Genomic DNA, 18630 nt, shown 5'->3' on the forward strand with positions numbered 1-18630 from the left:
CTCCAGACCCTTTCACGTCTGTCGCATGTGCTCAGGTTGAACTTGCTCTTATCAGGGAAGAGAACGGGGCACCAGTGGTGTAGTTGCCAATTCTGGTGGTCTATGGCAAATGCCAATCGAGCTCTACGGTGCTGGGCAGTGAGCACAGGGCCCACTACAGGACGTCGGGCCCTCAGGCCGCCCTCATGGAGCCTGTTTCTGATTGTTTGGTCAGAAACATTCACACCAGTGGCCTGCTGGAGGTCATTTTGTAGGGCTCTGGCAGTGCTCATCCTGTTCCTCCTTGCACAAAGGAGCAGATACCGATCCTGCTGAGGGTTGAAGGACCTTCCACGGCCCTGTCCAGCTCTCCTGGAGTAACTACCTTTCTCCTGGAATCTCCTGCATGCGTCCAGGTACCGCAGTGATGGGAAGGTCCAGCACTGTTCCATGTTTTTAATGACTCTCACCGTGGTTCGCTGGAGTCCCAAAGCTTTAGAAATGGCCAGACTGATAGATCTCAATAACATAATTGTTCCTGAATTTCTTTAGAACTCAGCATGTCATCTAGCTTTTGAGGATTTTTGGTCTACTTCACTTTGTCAGGTAGGTCCTATTTAAGTGATTTATTGATTGAGAACAAGTGTGGCAGTAATTAGGTGTAGGTGTGGCCAGAGAAATTGAACTCAGGAGTGATAAACCATAGTTATGTTTTAAAAGGGGGGGATCACTTTTTCACACAGGGCCATGTAGGCTAGGATTTTTTTTTTAAACTGCATTTTGTGTTCAGTTGTGTTGTCATTGACAAATATTTAAATCTGATGATCTGAAACATTTAAGTGTGACAAACATGCAAAAAAAAAATGAGAAATCAGGGAAGGGGTCAAACACTTTGTCACACCGCTGTGCAAATACAGTAAACTGTATTAAGTACAATTGCATAATCAAATGAGTAGCCAAAATTCTTCCTGTACAATGACAATTGTTTAGATTATGACACAAAAACTAGGGAAAAAAATGGGTGTCATATACCTGCAACAAGACCAGTAATGACCGTTCTGATGGCATGTGAGGTGGGTGGTCAGACAGGGTGTTCACTGTATTTCACCCTGAAAACACACAAAAAGCTCAGGTTATTCGTTGACTTTTATCAATATTAGAAATATACTCACCGATCAAACCTTAAGGTACACCTGCACACCTAGCTCAATTCAAAACAAGAGATCGGTCAAACTAAAACACAACACAATCAACATGCACTTGTTTGTGAGACAAGAAAAAGGCACAAATATCAAATTATGTAAGAAGATATTACAGAAAGCATTTTAATTCATTGGTGAAAAATTACTTATTGAAATAAAACAAATCAGACTTTCATTGTATTACTTTGACACATTTTGAAGAAGGAGCCTTTTCTAGCAGACATTGTGATTGGTATTAATGTTAACATTTAAAATGTTCTTAAAAACAAATTGAATAAAACAATACAAGCCCAAACAGCTCCAGCACAGGACACATTTAAAACATGTAAAAAAAAAAACTTCATATGACCAACACATTTATTATTATTTTTTAAATGACACAAAAAACAATAGGATTTAAAACAAAGTGCAATTACTACCTCGTTGGCTTCAAGATGTCCTGTACTCCAGCACCTCCTAGTGGTCATAAACCAAATAGGCATGTTTGAACCACTACTACACAGCACAAAGTTACAAGAAAAAAGGTGTCTATCAGGTCCACATATTTTTGGTCAATCAACATATGAAAAATCAGGTACTTCCACATCCTGAGAGAATTTGGGAATCCCTGAGATTAACTTTTCTGTCAAAGTGCACGACGTAAAAAAAAAAAAAAAAAGGTCACGACTTGAGGTTGGGATTAGCTTGGTGCTATCACAGCATTTCAGTTCGTACCAGGAATAGAACATTGCAAAATCGCTGTCATGCGTCTTTATTCAATCGAGGCGTGATGGTCCTACGGTAAGTCCACCTTTCTGAAATGTTGCGCCTGACTTTGATGGTGCTAGGCGGCGCCATCTCCAGCTCCAGGGAGGGGCTGGAGTGTGATTTTGTCAGATGACCTGTGGCCTCATCTTCCTCCTCGTCCAGAGGAGACGCACAAATGGCGTTGTCAAACATGCCAAGGGCAGTGTTGATCAAAGCGCCGCCGTCGCCCGTCTTTTGGACGCCCTTCCAGGCTTGAAGCACACATATGTAGTTCTCATAACGACATATCTGCAAAGGAAGAAAAAATGAGATGAGGGCACTGACCCAGCTTCACATGCGCTTCATTATGCATGGTGCTACCTCGTGCTGCAGGTACTCGGCCCTGGTTCGATGCTCTTCCATCTCCCTTCCTCTGCCCTTTCTGCCCTCAGGAGGATTCTGCTGGAGGTACGACAGGTCCGCTTTGAAGGATTCCAGCATTCCGCTGTGAGACTGTAGTTGGCGTTCCTGCACAGCAACAGTGTGGCAGGGCAGTAAATCTGTTTTTTTAATCTAAACTTGAGAAAGATAACAGAGTAAATACTGCGTACAGTAATATTACAGTACCAGAGTGTGAGCAGACTGCGAAGCGGGCAGGATCGGCCTACAGAACCTCCTCTGGGAGCCCACGGCTGCAGGGAACGGAGGAGAGGAGTGAAGAGCTGACACCAAGTTAATGCGGTTGATCCATGAGATCATTTCCATTTTGGATCTAATAGGGAGAGAGACGACGCTAGAAACATCACACAGACAAATGTCTCCACAGAGAATCCTGCAACTTACGAGGCTTGAAATAGGAAAACTCTCCAGTCGGCCGTCTGCAAACGGAACACGTATGGCTTCTTGGTGTAGTCGACGGCCGGCTCGGCCAGTGAGTGATGTACACTCACCACCTCCTCGTTAGCCTGCTGCTCCTTCCTACTGTGATCCTGACACGAACACACACACAAACACGCAGGTAGATCACTAACATGTTCACTCACCAGCCACCAGCAACATTAGGTACACCTGCGTGCATACTTTTATTTTGAGTCAACTGTTTTCATATGATATTTCATACTCTTATCTTACAGAGCTGCTGCGGTAATTTTGTTGTATGTCTTGACTACATTGACAATAAATCTTGCGCACATCTTTTTCCGGTGGCTAACAATCTAAAATAAATAAATAAATGGGTGCATTTTGTTCGTTGCTATGGTAGACTCCAGATTAATACTGCCATGCTTTAATTTTGAAGGTTACTTTGCACTAAGGGTGTCAAAAGATCTATTGTGACACTAACAGAAACTACGACCAACCAACCTTCTGCAAGAAAAGGACCATTCCTTTCAACACACCATAGAAGGTCTTCCAGCGTCTCTTCCCCCAAGGAGCTGCAACAACACACACAGAATAAATTCTGGTTCGAATTGGGTGTCAATTTGTGTCACTCACTGCGCTTCCCATCAATGTCAGCATGGAGCTTCCTCTGAAGGAAACCCTGTTTCACTACCGGGGCCGCCTTGTCGTGGGGGACGTCTTGGAAGGGGTTGCTCTTGGACCGCAAGGGCACATCCTCCTCCATCAGTGCTGAAGCCAGCTCCTCCTCGTCACTGTTCAATAATTTAGTGAGTGCGAGAGTGTGCCATGTGAGGATTTGATAAATCCCAATGATAAATACTCACACTGCCCACTCCAATGGCTCGCTCTTGATGGAGTTGTACAGACACTGGAATGTATATACGTAATATATAACATGTACCGTAATTATACCACAGTCACCTTCAAAATAATAATAATAATTCAGGGATTTTTTACTTTCAGCAGCTCTTTGCTGAAGTTTTCTCCGTCGTTCATTCCATCCAGGTTGGACACAAACTTAGAAGTGGACATGGTTTTTCCAACATTCTGTTGAAGACATTTTAACAGTTCAGTTACTCAGTTAGGTTAAGTACAGTTACTAGCAGCCCCACAGGTCAGAGGTCATTCAGCTCATGCGCACTCCTTACCTGTCCGTGCAGGTCTGTGTTGAGGAGCATGAGAGCGCAAGCGAGAGCCAACACAGCCTCTGAGAGGAGAAAAGAGTGAAAGAATGAGTGTGTGTGTGTGTTTGCGATGTAAAGCTCAAACACGACAGCAAAGCCCACCTTGCGAGGAGAAGGAATCCGGGTTGCACTGATGGAAGCGGCCGGTGAAATGCTGCAGCACCCGCTCCCTCTCTTGAGTCTCTCCCAGCAGGATAACCACTTTTAAAAAAGACCTGAGAGACACGAACAAAGTAAAATAGATAATATTCAGGGGGTTTCCATGAGCATGTCCAGTTAAGCTCTGCCTCCATAATGCTCACCTCAGGGCTTGATCCAGAGTTTGTCCGGTGAAATCAAAGAACCTGAGGTATTCCTCTCCAACGGCATGACTGAAGGCATTACTACAGAAATACCAGAGGAGTTCAAAGTAAAGAAAAAGAGCTAGAATAAAACCGGTACCCAAGACAGTCAGTTACTGTTAGGTTTAGTTTTGTGTCCACGCTCCGACTACGGGTGGGAACTGAAACTGGTTTTTACACTTGTATTGCATATCAAAATGCTAAAAAGTTATTTTACAACACTGCTTGTACAATTAATAAAAGGTTTTATCAGAAGAAAAATTAACATATTCATCCTCTTACTCTTTGTCGAGGTGCTTCACCACATCTACACGCTGGACACCATCCAGCTTAAAGAGACGTTCAGCGAGGTGACGCGCCATCTCCCTGTCCACGTCGCCACCATTCATGTGAGGCGTTGCATCATCTGACGTTCTGCTTGTCTCCCCATTTGCCATGAGTACTGGTACGGATCCATTAAGGGTGCCTGTGACCTCCTGAGCCTCGTGTGACGTTTTGGCCCGAGTAGGACCCTTGTTCTGAATCAAGGAGGTTGCAGGCTGGGATGTTTGGTTCTCTTGCTCTTCATCAGCTAACTCAGTCGAGTCCCCAGGCTGGATTGAAACCTTTTCCTCAGCTAATCCGTCTGCATGTTGCAGCTGTCCTACGCGGACTGTGCCTTCCCAGTCTGCAGTATCGTTTGTTTGGGTCTGCTCTAGCAGTCTGATGTCCTGTGTGGACTTATGTGGTTCTGTCTGTTCCTCTACAGATGTTTCAAACATCTCTGTATCACCATCTCCAGGAACTGAAGCTTCTTGACTTGTGGCTTCTGTAAGACGTACCTTTCTAAGTTCAAAAGTTGGTCCATTATCGTCAGTATTTTGCAGCCGTGTTGGCACCTCCCTAAAACAAATAGAATGCATGTAATCATCATCGTAAAAGGCACAGACCTTAAAATACTCCAATTAATGCTTCGATTCGCCCACAGAGTCAAATATACACGCTGGATGCATGATCTTAACCGCCGGGGTCTCTGAAAAGAGCTAGATGGGGACAAAACCATTCACACCTGTGACACTATACAACTTGAAGTAGTTTGTTCTCCACATTATGACAATAACTGCACTTCAAGTATCATGTGCGGTCAGCAATCAGCTGCGGTATCTACCTCCGCATGAGCTTCAATATGTTGACTGCGCTACTGAGCCACTTGTGTGAAAGTCGTGTGTTGCACTTGCCGCACTGTTGTTTACAACAAACCCATTGGTGGTATTAATTCTGGCTGTGGCGTTTGCTCCTTATCAATATTACAACACGGGCCGCATGGTGGTCTAGTGGTTAGCACGTTGGTCAATACAGGAACAGCCTGGAGATCGGGAAGACCTGGGTTCGATTCTCTCCTGGGCATTTCTGTGTGGAGTTTGCATGTTCTCCCCGTGTGCGCGTGGGTTTCTCCGGGCAGTCCGGCTTCCTCCCACATTCCCAAAAACATGCAGGTGAGGTTAATTGGCGACTCTAAATTGTCCATAGGTATGAGTGTGAATGGTTGTTTGTCTATATGTGCCCTGTGATTGGCTGGTGACCAGTCCAGGGTGTACCTGTCAAAAGTCAGCTGGGATAGGCTCCAGCATGCCCCCGCGACCCTATACCTAATGAGGATGAAGCAGTATAGAAAATGGATGGTTCTGCTGCTGTTGTGGAATACACTTTTTAGTAAATGACCATGTGGTCAACGACACTTAGGCATAACAAATTTTGCTGGTCGATAATTGTGCTACAAGTTATCGTCAATAATCGATTTTATCGATAACTTTTTTTTTTAGACCATTTTTTTTCATTTTCTGCACATTTGAACCACTAGATGGTACTCAAGTATTGTGTACGGTGTACCTGTGTGAGACGTTAGCTTGACACAGAAGTTGCCTGTATGTATGTTTGTGCAATGTAGCCAGCGACACTGTTTGTGAGAGCACACCATTTTGCACTGTTTTTGTTATATTTGTCGACAAAACGCATCAGTAAGCGTTGACTGTCGAGACAAAGGCTCCGCTGCCAGAGGCACCTACATCGGTAGTTTTTTTTCCCACTTGAGAAAACTGTCCGTGTCGGTTGTCAGTGTTCATGCGCTCACCGTGTTCCTTCTGTTTAAAACTGAAATGTTCCCACATTGTGGCTATAGGCTGTGGCATTCGCCTCAAAACCCATCACTTCTGCGTCTTCTTCATGTTAGCGTATGCTGCCTCCCGAAGCTCACTGCTAAACCCTTCCGCTTCCACAAAGAGGCTAAATGACATGAGGGCCCACTCTCTCTGTTCATTTCACTAGAAAACCAATGAGCACAGACAAGATACAGAGCAAACCCTCTTGTGGCACAGAGAGACGAGCAGATGAAACACAGACATACATGCACATGTCAATTTAGCGAGGGCATCATAATTATCTGCCTTTTTTTTTTTAGCATTCAATTAATCGATTTATCGATTATCATGACAGGCCTGACTAGACCTATGTTTTCCTTTCCACTTTCTCATGCACTCCACATTATTATCATAGTTTCAGAAATAACTGCTCTTCTACAGTTAGTCAGTTTCTAGTTAACACTCCATCATCGTTTACATAAGACACACTTAAGAGAAGAGACCTCCCCAGTGGTAGATTCCTCAATCTACACTGGCAGCTAGAGTAAAATTGTATTTTAGAGGAATGAGGCTGGAAAAATCCTTTACGCAGCTGTAAACTTGTTCTACTGTTGTTAAAGTGCAAACTTAAACAGATGGCTGTTGGAGGCACTAGTATTCTATACAAGTCCTGTGGGTGGCACTAATGTACATTACAATGGCTAAATAAATGAGGGAAAGGCCATATGTGCTATTTTATATGCATCAGAGTTTTTTCAACGATAAAAAAAGTAAATCTGGATCTGGAACAAAATGTTCTGGTTTCTAACTGCAAAGTTTTGCGGATATCAGCCAATGTGGTGGAAAAAAAGCAGGCAAAAAGATAAGCAATAATGAAATACTCACACATTAACAGTGTCGCTGAGGCATTCACCAGGACTTTTTTTGTTCCATTCCGCCATCTTGCCGTCTTGAAATGAAGTTTGGCCGTCTCCTGCTGAGTCGGCGTGTCCAGTCAGGGCAGCATCAGTCTCCTCCCGTGGTTCTTCTGGGCATAAATCCACTGATGCAACCGCATTGGATGTGACGCAGCCTTCCCCCTCTTCCTCTGAATCAGACTTCAGTGCGACGGCTGGAGCGGAAACGGATGCAAATCACCCTTTCACGGCCAACCAGCCAGGTAATAGAAATGCATTTGCAATTATTAAATGATCCTTTTCATGATGCGTACCGTTGTAGCTGATCTGTCGGCGCTGATGTGTTGAATGTTCCCTTTGTTGTGTCATCGGCTCACATCCGACTGCAGCATCACATGGCTAAAATTTGCAACACGGGTCATCGATCATGCACAACATGTGACTGCGGGTGCAATATGAGACCCACATCATCCATGCTATTTACCCTACATTCATCCCATCCACAATTCTTCCTTAGAATTGCCGTAGATTAAAATATGAGGCTCTGCACATACACACCCACCAGACGCTTTATCACCTCTTGCCAGAGATGTATCAAAAATCTTTCTTGACAAAGATAATAATGCTCAGTTTAAAGAGGTATTGATTTAACCATAGGTTTAATATTGTGGCTGTAGTTTGCAGCTACAAGACGAAAACATGAGAAACACATTTCACGTGATGCAGGGCAGTGCACAACCACAATGTATCCCACCAGGCACCTTCGGGATCCATAAATGGAAAATTGTTGGATGTTTGTTTTTGTCCCATGTTTAGATGTCCAAGATTGGCGTGAACACACAAAATGTCAACAGCATCCCAAAAAAACTGTGACCAAAAAAAATACAATTGTTGTCAACTATGTGCTATCAAACCCACCTGGCATCCTCCAGTACGTCTATCAACCCAATAATTCTATCACAGCAGAGCATTATTACCTTTGTAGAAGCAGGTTTTTTTTGTATTCCATTTCATTCCATTGTACAGTACCACTCTAACGTTTGGACACACTTTCTCATTCAACAGCATGAGCAATTGTGTCTAAACTTTTAAATGTAATGGCCAGAAAGGGTTGCGAACGTACCTTGAAAGAACTGCCCGTACACTTTGAGTTCACTGATGAGTCAAAGCCGTTTTGTTTCTCTCTGCGCTCCACTTCCTCCTCATCATCATGAGCATTGCGTAATGGTAAACACGAAGTAACAGAGTCTAGTGCGCTGGTCACGTTGCCGTCAGTCGTCAAAGACCGCGTCTCTGCGGCGGCGTCAGGAATCTCCCACTGCACCGTGGCGAAGGAGAGTGCGGCGGCAGCGTAGTGCAGGGGTCGCGTCGGCCATATCGTCTGCTCCCACTCATCGACACGCTCCTCCTCTGATTTAGCCTCTCCGTTCAAGTGCTGCTGAGCTTTAGAGCTCCAGGAGTGTCGCAAAGGCGCCGTCAAATCCACACAAGGAGAGCGCAGATATTCCTCCTCCATTAAGAGACTCCCAAAGCTTTGGCGGCAGCAGTGAATGTCTGTTAGGTTGTAGCGATGTGGCACTCACAGATCTAGAACACAAGAGAATATGTGATGAGAGGCTGGATGTCCCATTAGAGGACCACTGATTAGGTTAAAGAGGTTCATCATGAGCTCCTCAAATGCCTCATGATTGAAAACAGTCTAGTAAATCTCCCTGAAGGGAACATGACAAAAAGTCTATTCATAGGATTCCTATGTTGTTGATGAGGAAATAAACAGCGGCCCTGTTTCTATTCATTTGACGAACAGTTGTGTTGCGCAACCGAGGACAGCACATGTAAGCAAAACGGATACCAATGCACTTCCAGCTAGAACCAGAAGTATTTGGACAATGACAAGTTTGCATTGACATGGTTTTGTCTTTATACACCACCACACCACAACAAATCTCAAATAAAACAATTGAGAGGTTTCACACAAATGCGGCATCCAGAAGTACTGCCATTTGATGCGCCTCTCTTTCAGGTCCTTTCACTGAGATCCCCTTGGACTTCACATTGGTAGCACCTGCCAAATGCCAACTCTGTACCTGAAAACGGAGGTACTCGACCTAAACGGTATCATTCCTAAACGGTAGATGCCATCTTCTTGTGAAACATCTAAACAAAAGCTGACATAGGTGAGTACACCCCTCACACTTCAGCAAACATTTTATGACAGTATATATTCTGAAGGGACACTACTATAGAAAATAAACTAGGATATGACACATTCACCGAACCTGAGCCAGATCTATAGAATGATGTTCTAAGCCATATATATTTTCAAATTGTTAGTTATAGGTGAAATAAAAATTCCATGGTTGTAATTAATAAATAATAATAAATATAGGATAATGTTTGGTCTTTTCTTGATTGATGATTTCATCCTAGATATTGGGGTGGAAAAAAAGAAAATAATCCCTGACACAAATATAATAGTGGGCACTGGTATTAACTGTAATTTGCATCATGTACAATGATTTGCAGTGGAAGTCAATATTCGTGTGCTGTTTGCAAAACACGCACACAATTCCTGCTACACAGATAATATTGACAAAGTACAGGAACCTTGGAATTCCAATAACGATCGTTACTTTTCGTGTCCTCCGCCATCACACTCGCTAATTGGCACGAGAAGCGCCTTGAATACCTTCGGCTTTGCTTCTAACACACACCAGCCGCAAAGCAGGAAGCTACGCTGTGCTTCTGGGGCCAAATTACTCCACGTGAATAAAACATGGAAGTTCATTTATGTATTGTATCTAAATCTCAGGTGGTGTCCAATTATCACAACCGTTATCACTTACGTGAATGTTTTGTGAGTGCAAGGTTGCCACTATTTTTCATGAACTTAACATTGGACACGTATATTTTTACATGTTTTTATGATGTGGCAGTGATTGAAAACTACAAAAAATACAGAACGTTTTGAGTGCACCTCAACTTTAAAATTTGACTCCCTTGTCAGGTTTTTCATCAGCAGGCTCAGAGAATTTGTCATATATGTCAAAAGTAGTCATTGTACACCTAGTATCACCTTGGAGCAGCGTAGATTTATTGATTATTATTGTGTAAATAGCTGGCAACACAAGTGAGTAGCAAGATACTTGTGTTTTGTCTACAGTCAAGCACGGTGGTGGTGGGAGCGTCATTGTCTGCAGTTGCATGAGCGCTGCCAGCACTGGGGAGCCGTGGTTCATTGAGGGAAGACATGAATTCCAACATGTACTATGACACTGTGAAGCAGAGCATAAGCCAATCCCCTGAGAAACAGTTTTCCGACATGATAAGTAGCACAATGGAATGGCCAAGTCAGTCCTCCAGACCTGAACCCAATTGGGTACCTGTGGGGCATCCTCAAGCGGATGGAAGGACGGTGGAGGAGAGCTAAGGTCTAACATCCACCAGCACCACAAGGAGTGGAAGAGGATTCCAGTAACAATCCACGCAGCTCTGATGAATTCCATGCATAAGAGGATTAAGGCACTGCTAGACAACAACGGTGCTCACAATAATTATTGACACTTTGGACACAATGTGAACATTCACTTGTGTTGCCAGCTATTTAGACAATAATGGCAGACTACTCTAAAGTTGATACAGTAGAATATTAATTTCTTCAGAATTGTCTCTTGCCTGAAATGTGAGGAATGTACTTTTGCAAAATATTGTATTGCTGTGTTTAATTCCGCTTCATTGTGGCGGATAGACCGTTATATAATATAATATAACCGTTAACAGAGTAAAGTTGCAAGTGCTTTCTGACCTCCGAGTGTGCAAGGGAGATAAAGTCGATATGTTGTCGACACAAACAGTGGCAGTGCTGATCCTGGTGAGCGGTTTATCTGTCCGTTTTATCATTTTATCACCACGGCGTATGCTTTCCCCAACCGTTGCACGACTGTTGTCACCACAAAACCAAGGGTACCACTCGCCAAGGTCTGTGCCGGAACATCAACAAGCCATCTCCAAGGCGACATTACATGAGGCAGGCTCTAGAGCTACATCTCATTTCTCCTGCAGCTTCCCCTTATTTACGCCCGCCTAGCATCACTGTTCGGCTCACGCAACCGACATCCGGGGCCAACTTTGACCGCATTTCCTGTGTGCACTCACTTCTCGCTTCCTGCTGGGGTGCTTTGGGTGCTCGGCTGTAATTCGCTGTCATACTGTGTTAGAAAAAGGAGAAGTAGGCTTTCTTGATGTTGGCTGGAAGGGAGGTTAAAAAAAAGTCCAAATTATACTGCACATATTTTTTTAAATATTACAATAATCCTTTTTTTCCTCACTATTTGTTTTTGTCCAATTCTAGTAAGTAAGCAAGTAAAATTTATTTATATAGCACCTTTCACAGACAAATAAAGTCACAAAGTGCTTCACAATCATATAAAAAAAATCACAGTATACACACAGTTAAGAGAGCCCAAATAAAACACCACAGTCATATCAGCCCAATCAGAAAGAAAATTCTAGTGAAAATTGGTGTAAAAAAAATACTACAGAAAGACATTTTCCGCCTTCAGGATACAAATGATGTACACTAATAGGCCACAGCATTAGGTACACCTGCGGTATTAAAAGCATTGTATTTACAAAGATAATATTTGAACAATATGCTAATTAGTGTGCACTGTGAGGGTTGTTCCTAATATTTCTGTTCCCTTATTTAGCAGCTAGAGAGAAAACATTAAAAGCAGCTCCGAGCATGATCGCCTTTTCTGCTAATGACTCAATGGAAAAGACGTAGTTAGTTATTACAGCTCAAGGGAACTAAATATCAACGAAATTCTAGTTCTGTTAGAATAAACTATTGCGAGTATGTGAGAAAACATTGCAAGAATTTCTCAGAGGAGTTAAAGCGTGACTTACCGCCCTGCAGGATCTTAAAAGTAACATCATATGATCAGCCGGCTTGTAAGCGTTTGGTCTTATAAGAGGAGGGGGGACAGAGCAGACATGGCTTCAGACATGCTGTCAAACACAAAGAAGAATACAAATCACCCGCTGTCTTTTTGCTGGGCGCCACAAACTAGCTGCACATCCGCTCCATGCTGCATTTCAGCAGGTGGTGCTCACTGCTCAGTCCTCTCACGTGGGTCTGTGCAAGCTTTTTGGACCCCGGGTGTCCTTTCCAAATAGATGAAAGATTAGATCTCTGTGGTCGTCTCACTGCCTACCAGGGGGAAAAAAACAGGAGGGAAGAGTTAGGAGGAGGGTAAAAGCTGCTCAAAGAGGAAGAAAGGACACATTGTGATTGGTAAATGACTCAGGAGCAAAGACACCTGAGAAGCTCAGTGTACACCCACAGGCCTGAAGGCATGCAAGAACACACATACATATATAAATACACACACAGGTCAGGTGAGGGGAGTGGCTCAGCTTCATTCCTTCAAATAAGACTAGTAGTGATGATGTGGTAAAACCAGAAGGTGTCTACACATTCAATGGAAGTACGCCTGTTGTCATTCATCTGTCTTTGACAGATGGTTTTATTTAGAAGGCAAATATTCTCTATGAAGTACGACAGAGTGAAATATGAGCCTGCCCTTTTCATAAAGAAAACAGTCGTTTTATTTCCGCATTGTTTGCAAACGCAGTGTTTATACAGTATGTTCGCGATGAGCATTTTCGACATTTCAGCTAACGCTTTCGTCTAGCTAGCACTGACATTCCACTTTAATGTGTTGCTTAATTGCAAGCACGTTTAGCAATAATATGCTATTTATATATACAACGTCTGAAAATTATTCTACGATAGCGACACGGTAAACAAGCACAAGCAAATTCCAAACTGACATTACTTAGCAAATTAACTTTAGCATCATTAGCATGATTAGCATTGCGATTAAAATATTAGCATTACCTAGCATTTATGTGGGCATCCTTGCAGCTGATATCTAGCTAGCTGTTGGCTACGTTCATGTAGGACATAGCAACCTAGGACAGAGAGCTGTGATAGGAGAGATTTTGTGTTGTTATTTTAACAACATTTATCAGCATGGTTTTAATAGTGTACAGCACAATAAACGTTAGCTATCTACGTGGCTTCACCCTAGAGATCGGCAGTAGGGGATGCTGTAGAGCTATTGCACAGTGATGAAGGCATAACAGGCGTCACTTTTGTTACGTCACTTTTAGGCGACTACTATTGTTTACCAGCGTCAACAACAAAGAAGTGCACAAAACATCAATGGAGTAATGTACTAATATAAAAATGATAGGGTAAAAATACGATAATAGAACAAGAAGCCTTTAGTAATCATGAATTACAAAAAAGTACACTGCAGATATGGACCTTATCTCCAGAAGTACAGCAGCTATTGGTGACAGAGGGAGATGTCAGTTTCATCACAATATAAAATGATGATATCATACCATGACAAAAACAATGAAATATTCTTTCTTAACATACATTCAGTATACCCAAGACAGCTACACACGAGGGGGACCAACGTCACAAAGGGGAATCACATTGAAAAGGAAAAAGTAAAATATTACAAGAAAAATTGAATGGATAATAATACCAATAACTTGTTTGCTTTGTCCCCTATCACACAAAGCCTTTTTTTCTGTTGAATGTTTAACTTCTTCGCTATCTTGACCTAAATTAACTTGGTTTTAGCATGCTTAATACTAAAACAACTAAAGGACTGAAGGTAAAGAAGACAAATATCGAAGTGTCCCCAGTATCACTCAGTTTTGGACAGGCCTGATCTCTAATTGTTCTCTTATTTGTGTCTTGGAATGCATGACAACAAAAAATGCAGGAGATATCTGGTGGGATACATGGTGGTCATCTACATCTTTTGTAATGGATCTCATTTGATCGTACACATGTCTCCAAGCACCTGGTACAACAAAAATGGAGACATTGGACAAGCTATCGGAGGTGTGTGGAGTTGGGCTGGCAACAGCTGGGACAGGAAACCTTCTCCTTGGACAGGTAGAGCATGGGCTGGATGCTGCTGCTGAAGTCCATCAGGCCAAAGGCGACGTAGTGGACGTAGCAGCGGAAGACATTGGGCGAGAAGTAGTGCTGGAATGGAAACAGCGCCACCGGCGGGAAGTAGTTGAACACAATGATGGCCAAGATTATGAGCACCGTCTTGAAGGCCCTCTTCTTCACCGGGTGCATCTCGTCTCGGCCGGGCCCAGACTGCCGCAGGACCCACAGGATGGCGATGTTGCAGAACACCATGACGGCAAAGGCGGCGAGGATCATGGCGGCGAAGACCTTTTCAAAGTTGACGATGTTGCCTACACATTTGGCAGCGGCGTAGGCCAGCGTGATGAGCCACACCAGCATGGCGAGGCCGGCCCGGTGCTGACGGTCCTTCAGCTTGGTGAAGGTGATGGGGTGCACCACGGCCATGTAGCGGTCCAGGCAGATGCATGAGAGGAAGAGCGGCGAGGAGTCTTTCATACCATAGAAGAAGCGCAGGACGTACCAGGTGCTGCTAGTGGTAAGGAAGACGATGTTGGCCAGCTCCAAGGGGGGGATGAGGCAGAAGAGGACGTCCAGCACGGCCAAGTGCAGGATGAAGATGTCCGACGTGGACGAGTCACCCTTGTTCTTGTGAATGAGCCACAGCACCATGATGTTGGCCGGGATGCCCAAGAACATGTTGATGAACTGCAGGCCCAGGTACCAGATGAGGACGGCCGGCATGTTCCTGCAGCCCTCGTACACCGTCTTCTCGGAAAGCGTGTTGTTGACGGGCCTGTGCTCGATGAAAAGCACCGACAGGTTGAGGAAGAGAACCCCCATGACGGCGATGTCAGAGGGTGCGCCCGCTGGAGGAACTGAGATCACAAAACACACATTACACTAAGTCCCCTACTAACGAACATCCGACGTGCGAACTTTCGGAGATACGAACACAAGCAGACTAGTCTATATTTTCATGTGTTTTGCCTTATAAATCCATATTTATATTGCTACATGCTTGACCAGCAGAGGGCACTGTGACACTGCTAATGGGACCAACAGCGGGAGAACAAGAGGAGGAGGAGGAGAGGAGAGAGAAAGCTACATTGTAGCTGTATAATACAACCCGGACAGAGCGTGTGATTAAAGTTTATGAAGAGTTAATAGGCCTGCTTAATTTGACACCACCCACAGAACACTACCTCTTTTAGAAGAGTCTAACGACGACGACCATTTGTTCTTTTTTTTTAATATTGCCTCCTCCTCCACTACCTCCTCTTCAAAGGTAAATAACATTTATCATTACGTATTATTATATCATTTTTATTATTGTTTTTTTTCATTAATTATCCTTGTTTAATATTACTACTGCATCCAAACTCATATTTACATACATACACATATACTGTATATGTATACACGTACATGTAGTACCTACAGTATATCATTGGTAATATTACCTTTTCCCCTACTTAAGAACAATTCGACATAAGAACCGTCGTCTTAAATCACATGGCCATGTCTTAACAAATATATTCCGTAACACAGCAGCAACAGAACCAATGTTGGAATAGCAGAAAGGAACAAACTGTTCAGTCAGCATACCGCTGATGAGTTCAGTCTACCTGAAGTTTCAGTCTGCACAAAGTAGTTATGCTTACTGTTAACATCTGTAAATTGTAACAGAATCATTACTGAAAAAGTTCTTCCCTTCAACTGCTGTAACTAAGCGAGCTTCCTCCTCCTCCAATCTCCTGTTTGTCTCGACGCTTTATAAATTGCCTGCAAGTCTTCCTACACATCCACCATGTCAACATTATTACTGTACATACATAGAAAAAAACACAATATGTATTTTATTACAATATTTATTTATTAATATGTATGAATTAAGATTACTTTCAGCATTCATCCAATTTGACGGTCATGTCAAATCATCATTATTCAAATATAACAGGCAAAAACATTATTACACTACTTTTAATAAGGTAAAAAAAAATCCAATAAAAGTGACCTAAAAATACATATTTTTAAAAAACAATTTAAAATATATACCGGATTTATGAATACTATGGCTATTTTCAGCATTTATGATGTAAATGTAAAAAAGAAAAAGAAAATCTACAAAATGCCTTTTTTAAAATAAATAAATAAATAATTAATTAATTCAATTTTTTTTATAATTATTTTTTTTATTTTATCATTATTTCCAGCATTTATCAGATTTAAATCATCCCAATTAAAAAATGACAGACAAAATTAACATTATTACATTACTTTTTAAAAAAGGTAAAAAAAAAAAATCTTAGGAAGAAAAATACAATAATGAGAATCATTTGAAGACTGAAAATAGGCAGACAATGATTTAAAAAAAACAATAATAGTAACCAAATACAAATTAAAGATAAAAAAAAAACAAATATCAAAGTTTTTAAAAAAGTAATGTACACACAGAAGTCAATATCCGTGTATTTTAATGTAAAGGGTTGCTTTTAACCAACAATTTTAAGCTAATTGTACAAAATTGCTCAAGAACATGATGCAAAAAAAGAGAGACTTACCTGGTGAGCAAAAACTGGAACTAAACTTTGCAACTCATCCAAATCAGTGTGCAGACATCCTGAGCTTCAGCCTCTCAAACACTTGGAACACTCCTTGTGGAAGATGAACCAACACTTCAGGGATCTGCTGCGCCATCCCATCATCCAATCAGATCATCAGGATGAGGAAGCTGGCAATCCCCACCATCTTGTCTTTGTGGGCCTGTGAACACCCAAGTCGATAAATACAAAATACACTTTAAAACAACGACACATTAGTGAAAGTGTGGAAAACCATCCAGGCGGAAACACAAAAAGGTAAGGTTGGGGGGGTTTATGCAACAGGCACCATGTGGTGGGACGTGTTGTGGCAAGCCATCATCCGTTCAACACCGATTGGCAATGATGCAACGAAGCAATGGGGCCTGACGGAAAACTGGCAGTAAACAACTGATGCAACCGTCCAGAAAAATCACTCATGATTCAATTTGCCGTAACACTTTGGAGGGTGTTACACCAGGCTGACATGTTTTTGACACGATTACGGTGACACAGGTTATGGAATGACATCGCTGGTGACCTTTTACCCCAATTAGGCATTCTGCAGTGTCAGCCCAGGCACTAAAAGATCATTAAATAGTGCAAGCGATATTGATCCATCATGCAACACTAATTGCCTGCTACAGGTGCCTTACTGGTTCACTATTATTCTTCAGCTGAGTCATCTGCGTGTGTCGCCTTGAAATATGACCCATGTTCGTTTACCTTTCGTGAACGTCTGTGCACTTGTACCTGTCTTCTGCGGGAGATGCACGCGGCGTGTGGAAAAATAGAGGCTTCCAAATGTTGCAGCAGAACAGTTCACAGACTTAGCAATATGGTCACATAAGTGTAAAAATCGTCAATCGCTATAAAACAAGGCACTAAAGCAGCCTTTTTTTTCTCCAGACAGCAGGGGTGCCCATGCTGTCACAAGTCAAGTGGCGAGGGCCACTTTATGTTTATTTTTTATTTTGTAAAAAGGCTTAAAAACGATATATACACACTCGTCACAAAACTTTGGGTGATGAGTCACATTTACAAGTGAACTTAATTTGACCTCTAAACTTTTGAACTTCCACTTCTGTGGGGAGCCCAACAGCAAAATTCACAACAGGTGAAATTTCGCGAGAACATTTTCACAGAAAGGCGCACAGTATGTACACTCTTCCAGTTTCTCTGGTGCAACCTGCTGACGACACGCTAAGCCAGGGGTGACCAAAGTGTGGCCCTGGGGCCATCTGCGGCCTGTGACGCCTTTGTTATTGGCCCGCAGCACATTGCACAAATGAAAAAACTGCAAAATTGGGAAGAATAGAGCAAAAAGCATAAAGTGAAGAAAAAGCTGAAATGTTGGTACTGATAGTTAATAATACAAAGCTTTGGCTTTCAATATGATGCTGTGGTTACAATGCGAATAAAGAAGCAAAGACGGTTGGTTACCCTGTTTGCTCTTATTTATTGTTTGACATTTCATTCAAAGTACTTGTAATAGAAAAGAGAAATGGGGGGGAGAGTTTCACTAACGTGATGTACCTTCAGCAGCAAAAAACAAAACATTCAATGCTATATAACTATGTTATATGCAGACACCCCCCACCCCCAGCAGTACCATACACTTACCACAGTTTATTTTATTTTTATACTGGCAGCCACAAACTAGTAATAGCTAAATATGTGGATGGCTACGTGTTTAGCTAGAGTTTTGACACGCTAATCTCTTCAGAGGATCAATATAG

The 18630-nt window shown here is 42.5% G+C and overlaps 2 protein-coding genes and 1 long non-coding RNA gene across 9 annotated transcripts; 1 reads left to right on the forward strand and 2 right to left on the reverse strand.

The window, feature by feature from the left end:
- Positions 1–1321: 1321 nt before the first annotated feature.
- Positions 1322–13482, reverse strand: LOC129169926 (PH and SEC7 domain-containing protein 1). 7 transcript variants are annotated; one of them, XM_054756902.1, is made up of 19 exons: positions 13436–13482; positions 13248–13334; positions 12254–12557; positions 11501–11593; positions 8469–8932; positions 7660–7744; positions 7335–7560; positions 4615–5214; positions 4294–4374; positions 4094–4206; positions 3956–4014; positions 3765–3854; positions 3632–3675; positions 3402–3559; positions 3270–3340; positions 2751–2896; positions 2535–2679; positions 2289–2435; positions 1322–2216 (listed from the first exon to the last, which is right to left on the reverse strand). In XM_054756902.1, exons 5-19 carry the CDS (start codon positions 8859–8861, stop codon positions 1923–1925), a joined length of 2652 nt encoding a protein of 883 aa, XP_054612877.1. In that variant the 5' UTR covers positions 8862–8932; positions 11501–11593; positions 12254–12557; positions 13248–13334; positions 13436–13482; the 3' UTR covers positions 1322–1922. The 7 variants fall into 7 exon arrangements, with proteins under 7 accessions (XP_054612877.1, XP_054612880.1, XP_054612882.1 ...); XM_054756905.1 differs by having other exon boundaries at positions 12254–12355; positions 12477–12557; positions 13248–13464; XM_054756907.1 differs by having other exon boundaries at positions 11501–11553; positions 12254–12355; positions 12461–12557; positions 13248–13464.
- Positions 7501–16355, forward strand: LOC129169930 (uncharacterized). The gene is made up of 3 exons (XR_008566505.1): positions 7501–7608; positions 9369–9522; positions 14152–16355. It is a non-coding gene; the product is annotated as an uncharacterized LOC129169930 (long non-coding RNA).
- LOC129169928 (proteinase-activated receptor 3) lies at positions 13769–17118 on the reverse strand. The gene is made up of 2 exons (XM_054756910.1): positions 16874–17118; positions 13769–15187 (listed from the first exon to the last, which is right to left on the reverse strand). The coding sequence occupies exon 2, from the start codon at positions 15150–15152 to the stop codon at positions 14265–14267; it is 888 nt and encodes a 295-aa protein (XP_054612885.1). The 5' UTR covers positions 15153–15187; positions 16874–17118; the 3' UTR covers positions 13769–14264.
- Between the last annotated feature and the right edge of the window lie 1512 nt (positions 17119–18630).

Source organism: Dunckerocampus dactyliophorus, chromosome 17, assembly GCF_027744805.1.
Source record: "Dunckerocampus dactyliophorus isolate RoL2022-P2 chromosome 17, RoL_Ddac_1.1, whole genome shotgun sequence".
NCBI classification, from domain to species: Eukaryota; Metazoa; Chordata; class Actinopteri; order Syngnathiformes; family Syngnathidae; genus Dunckerocampus; species Dunckerocampus dactyliophorus.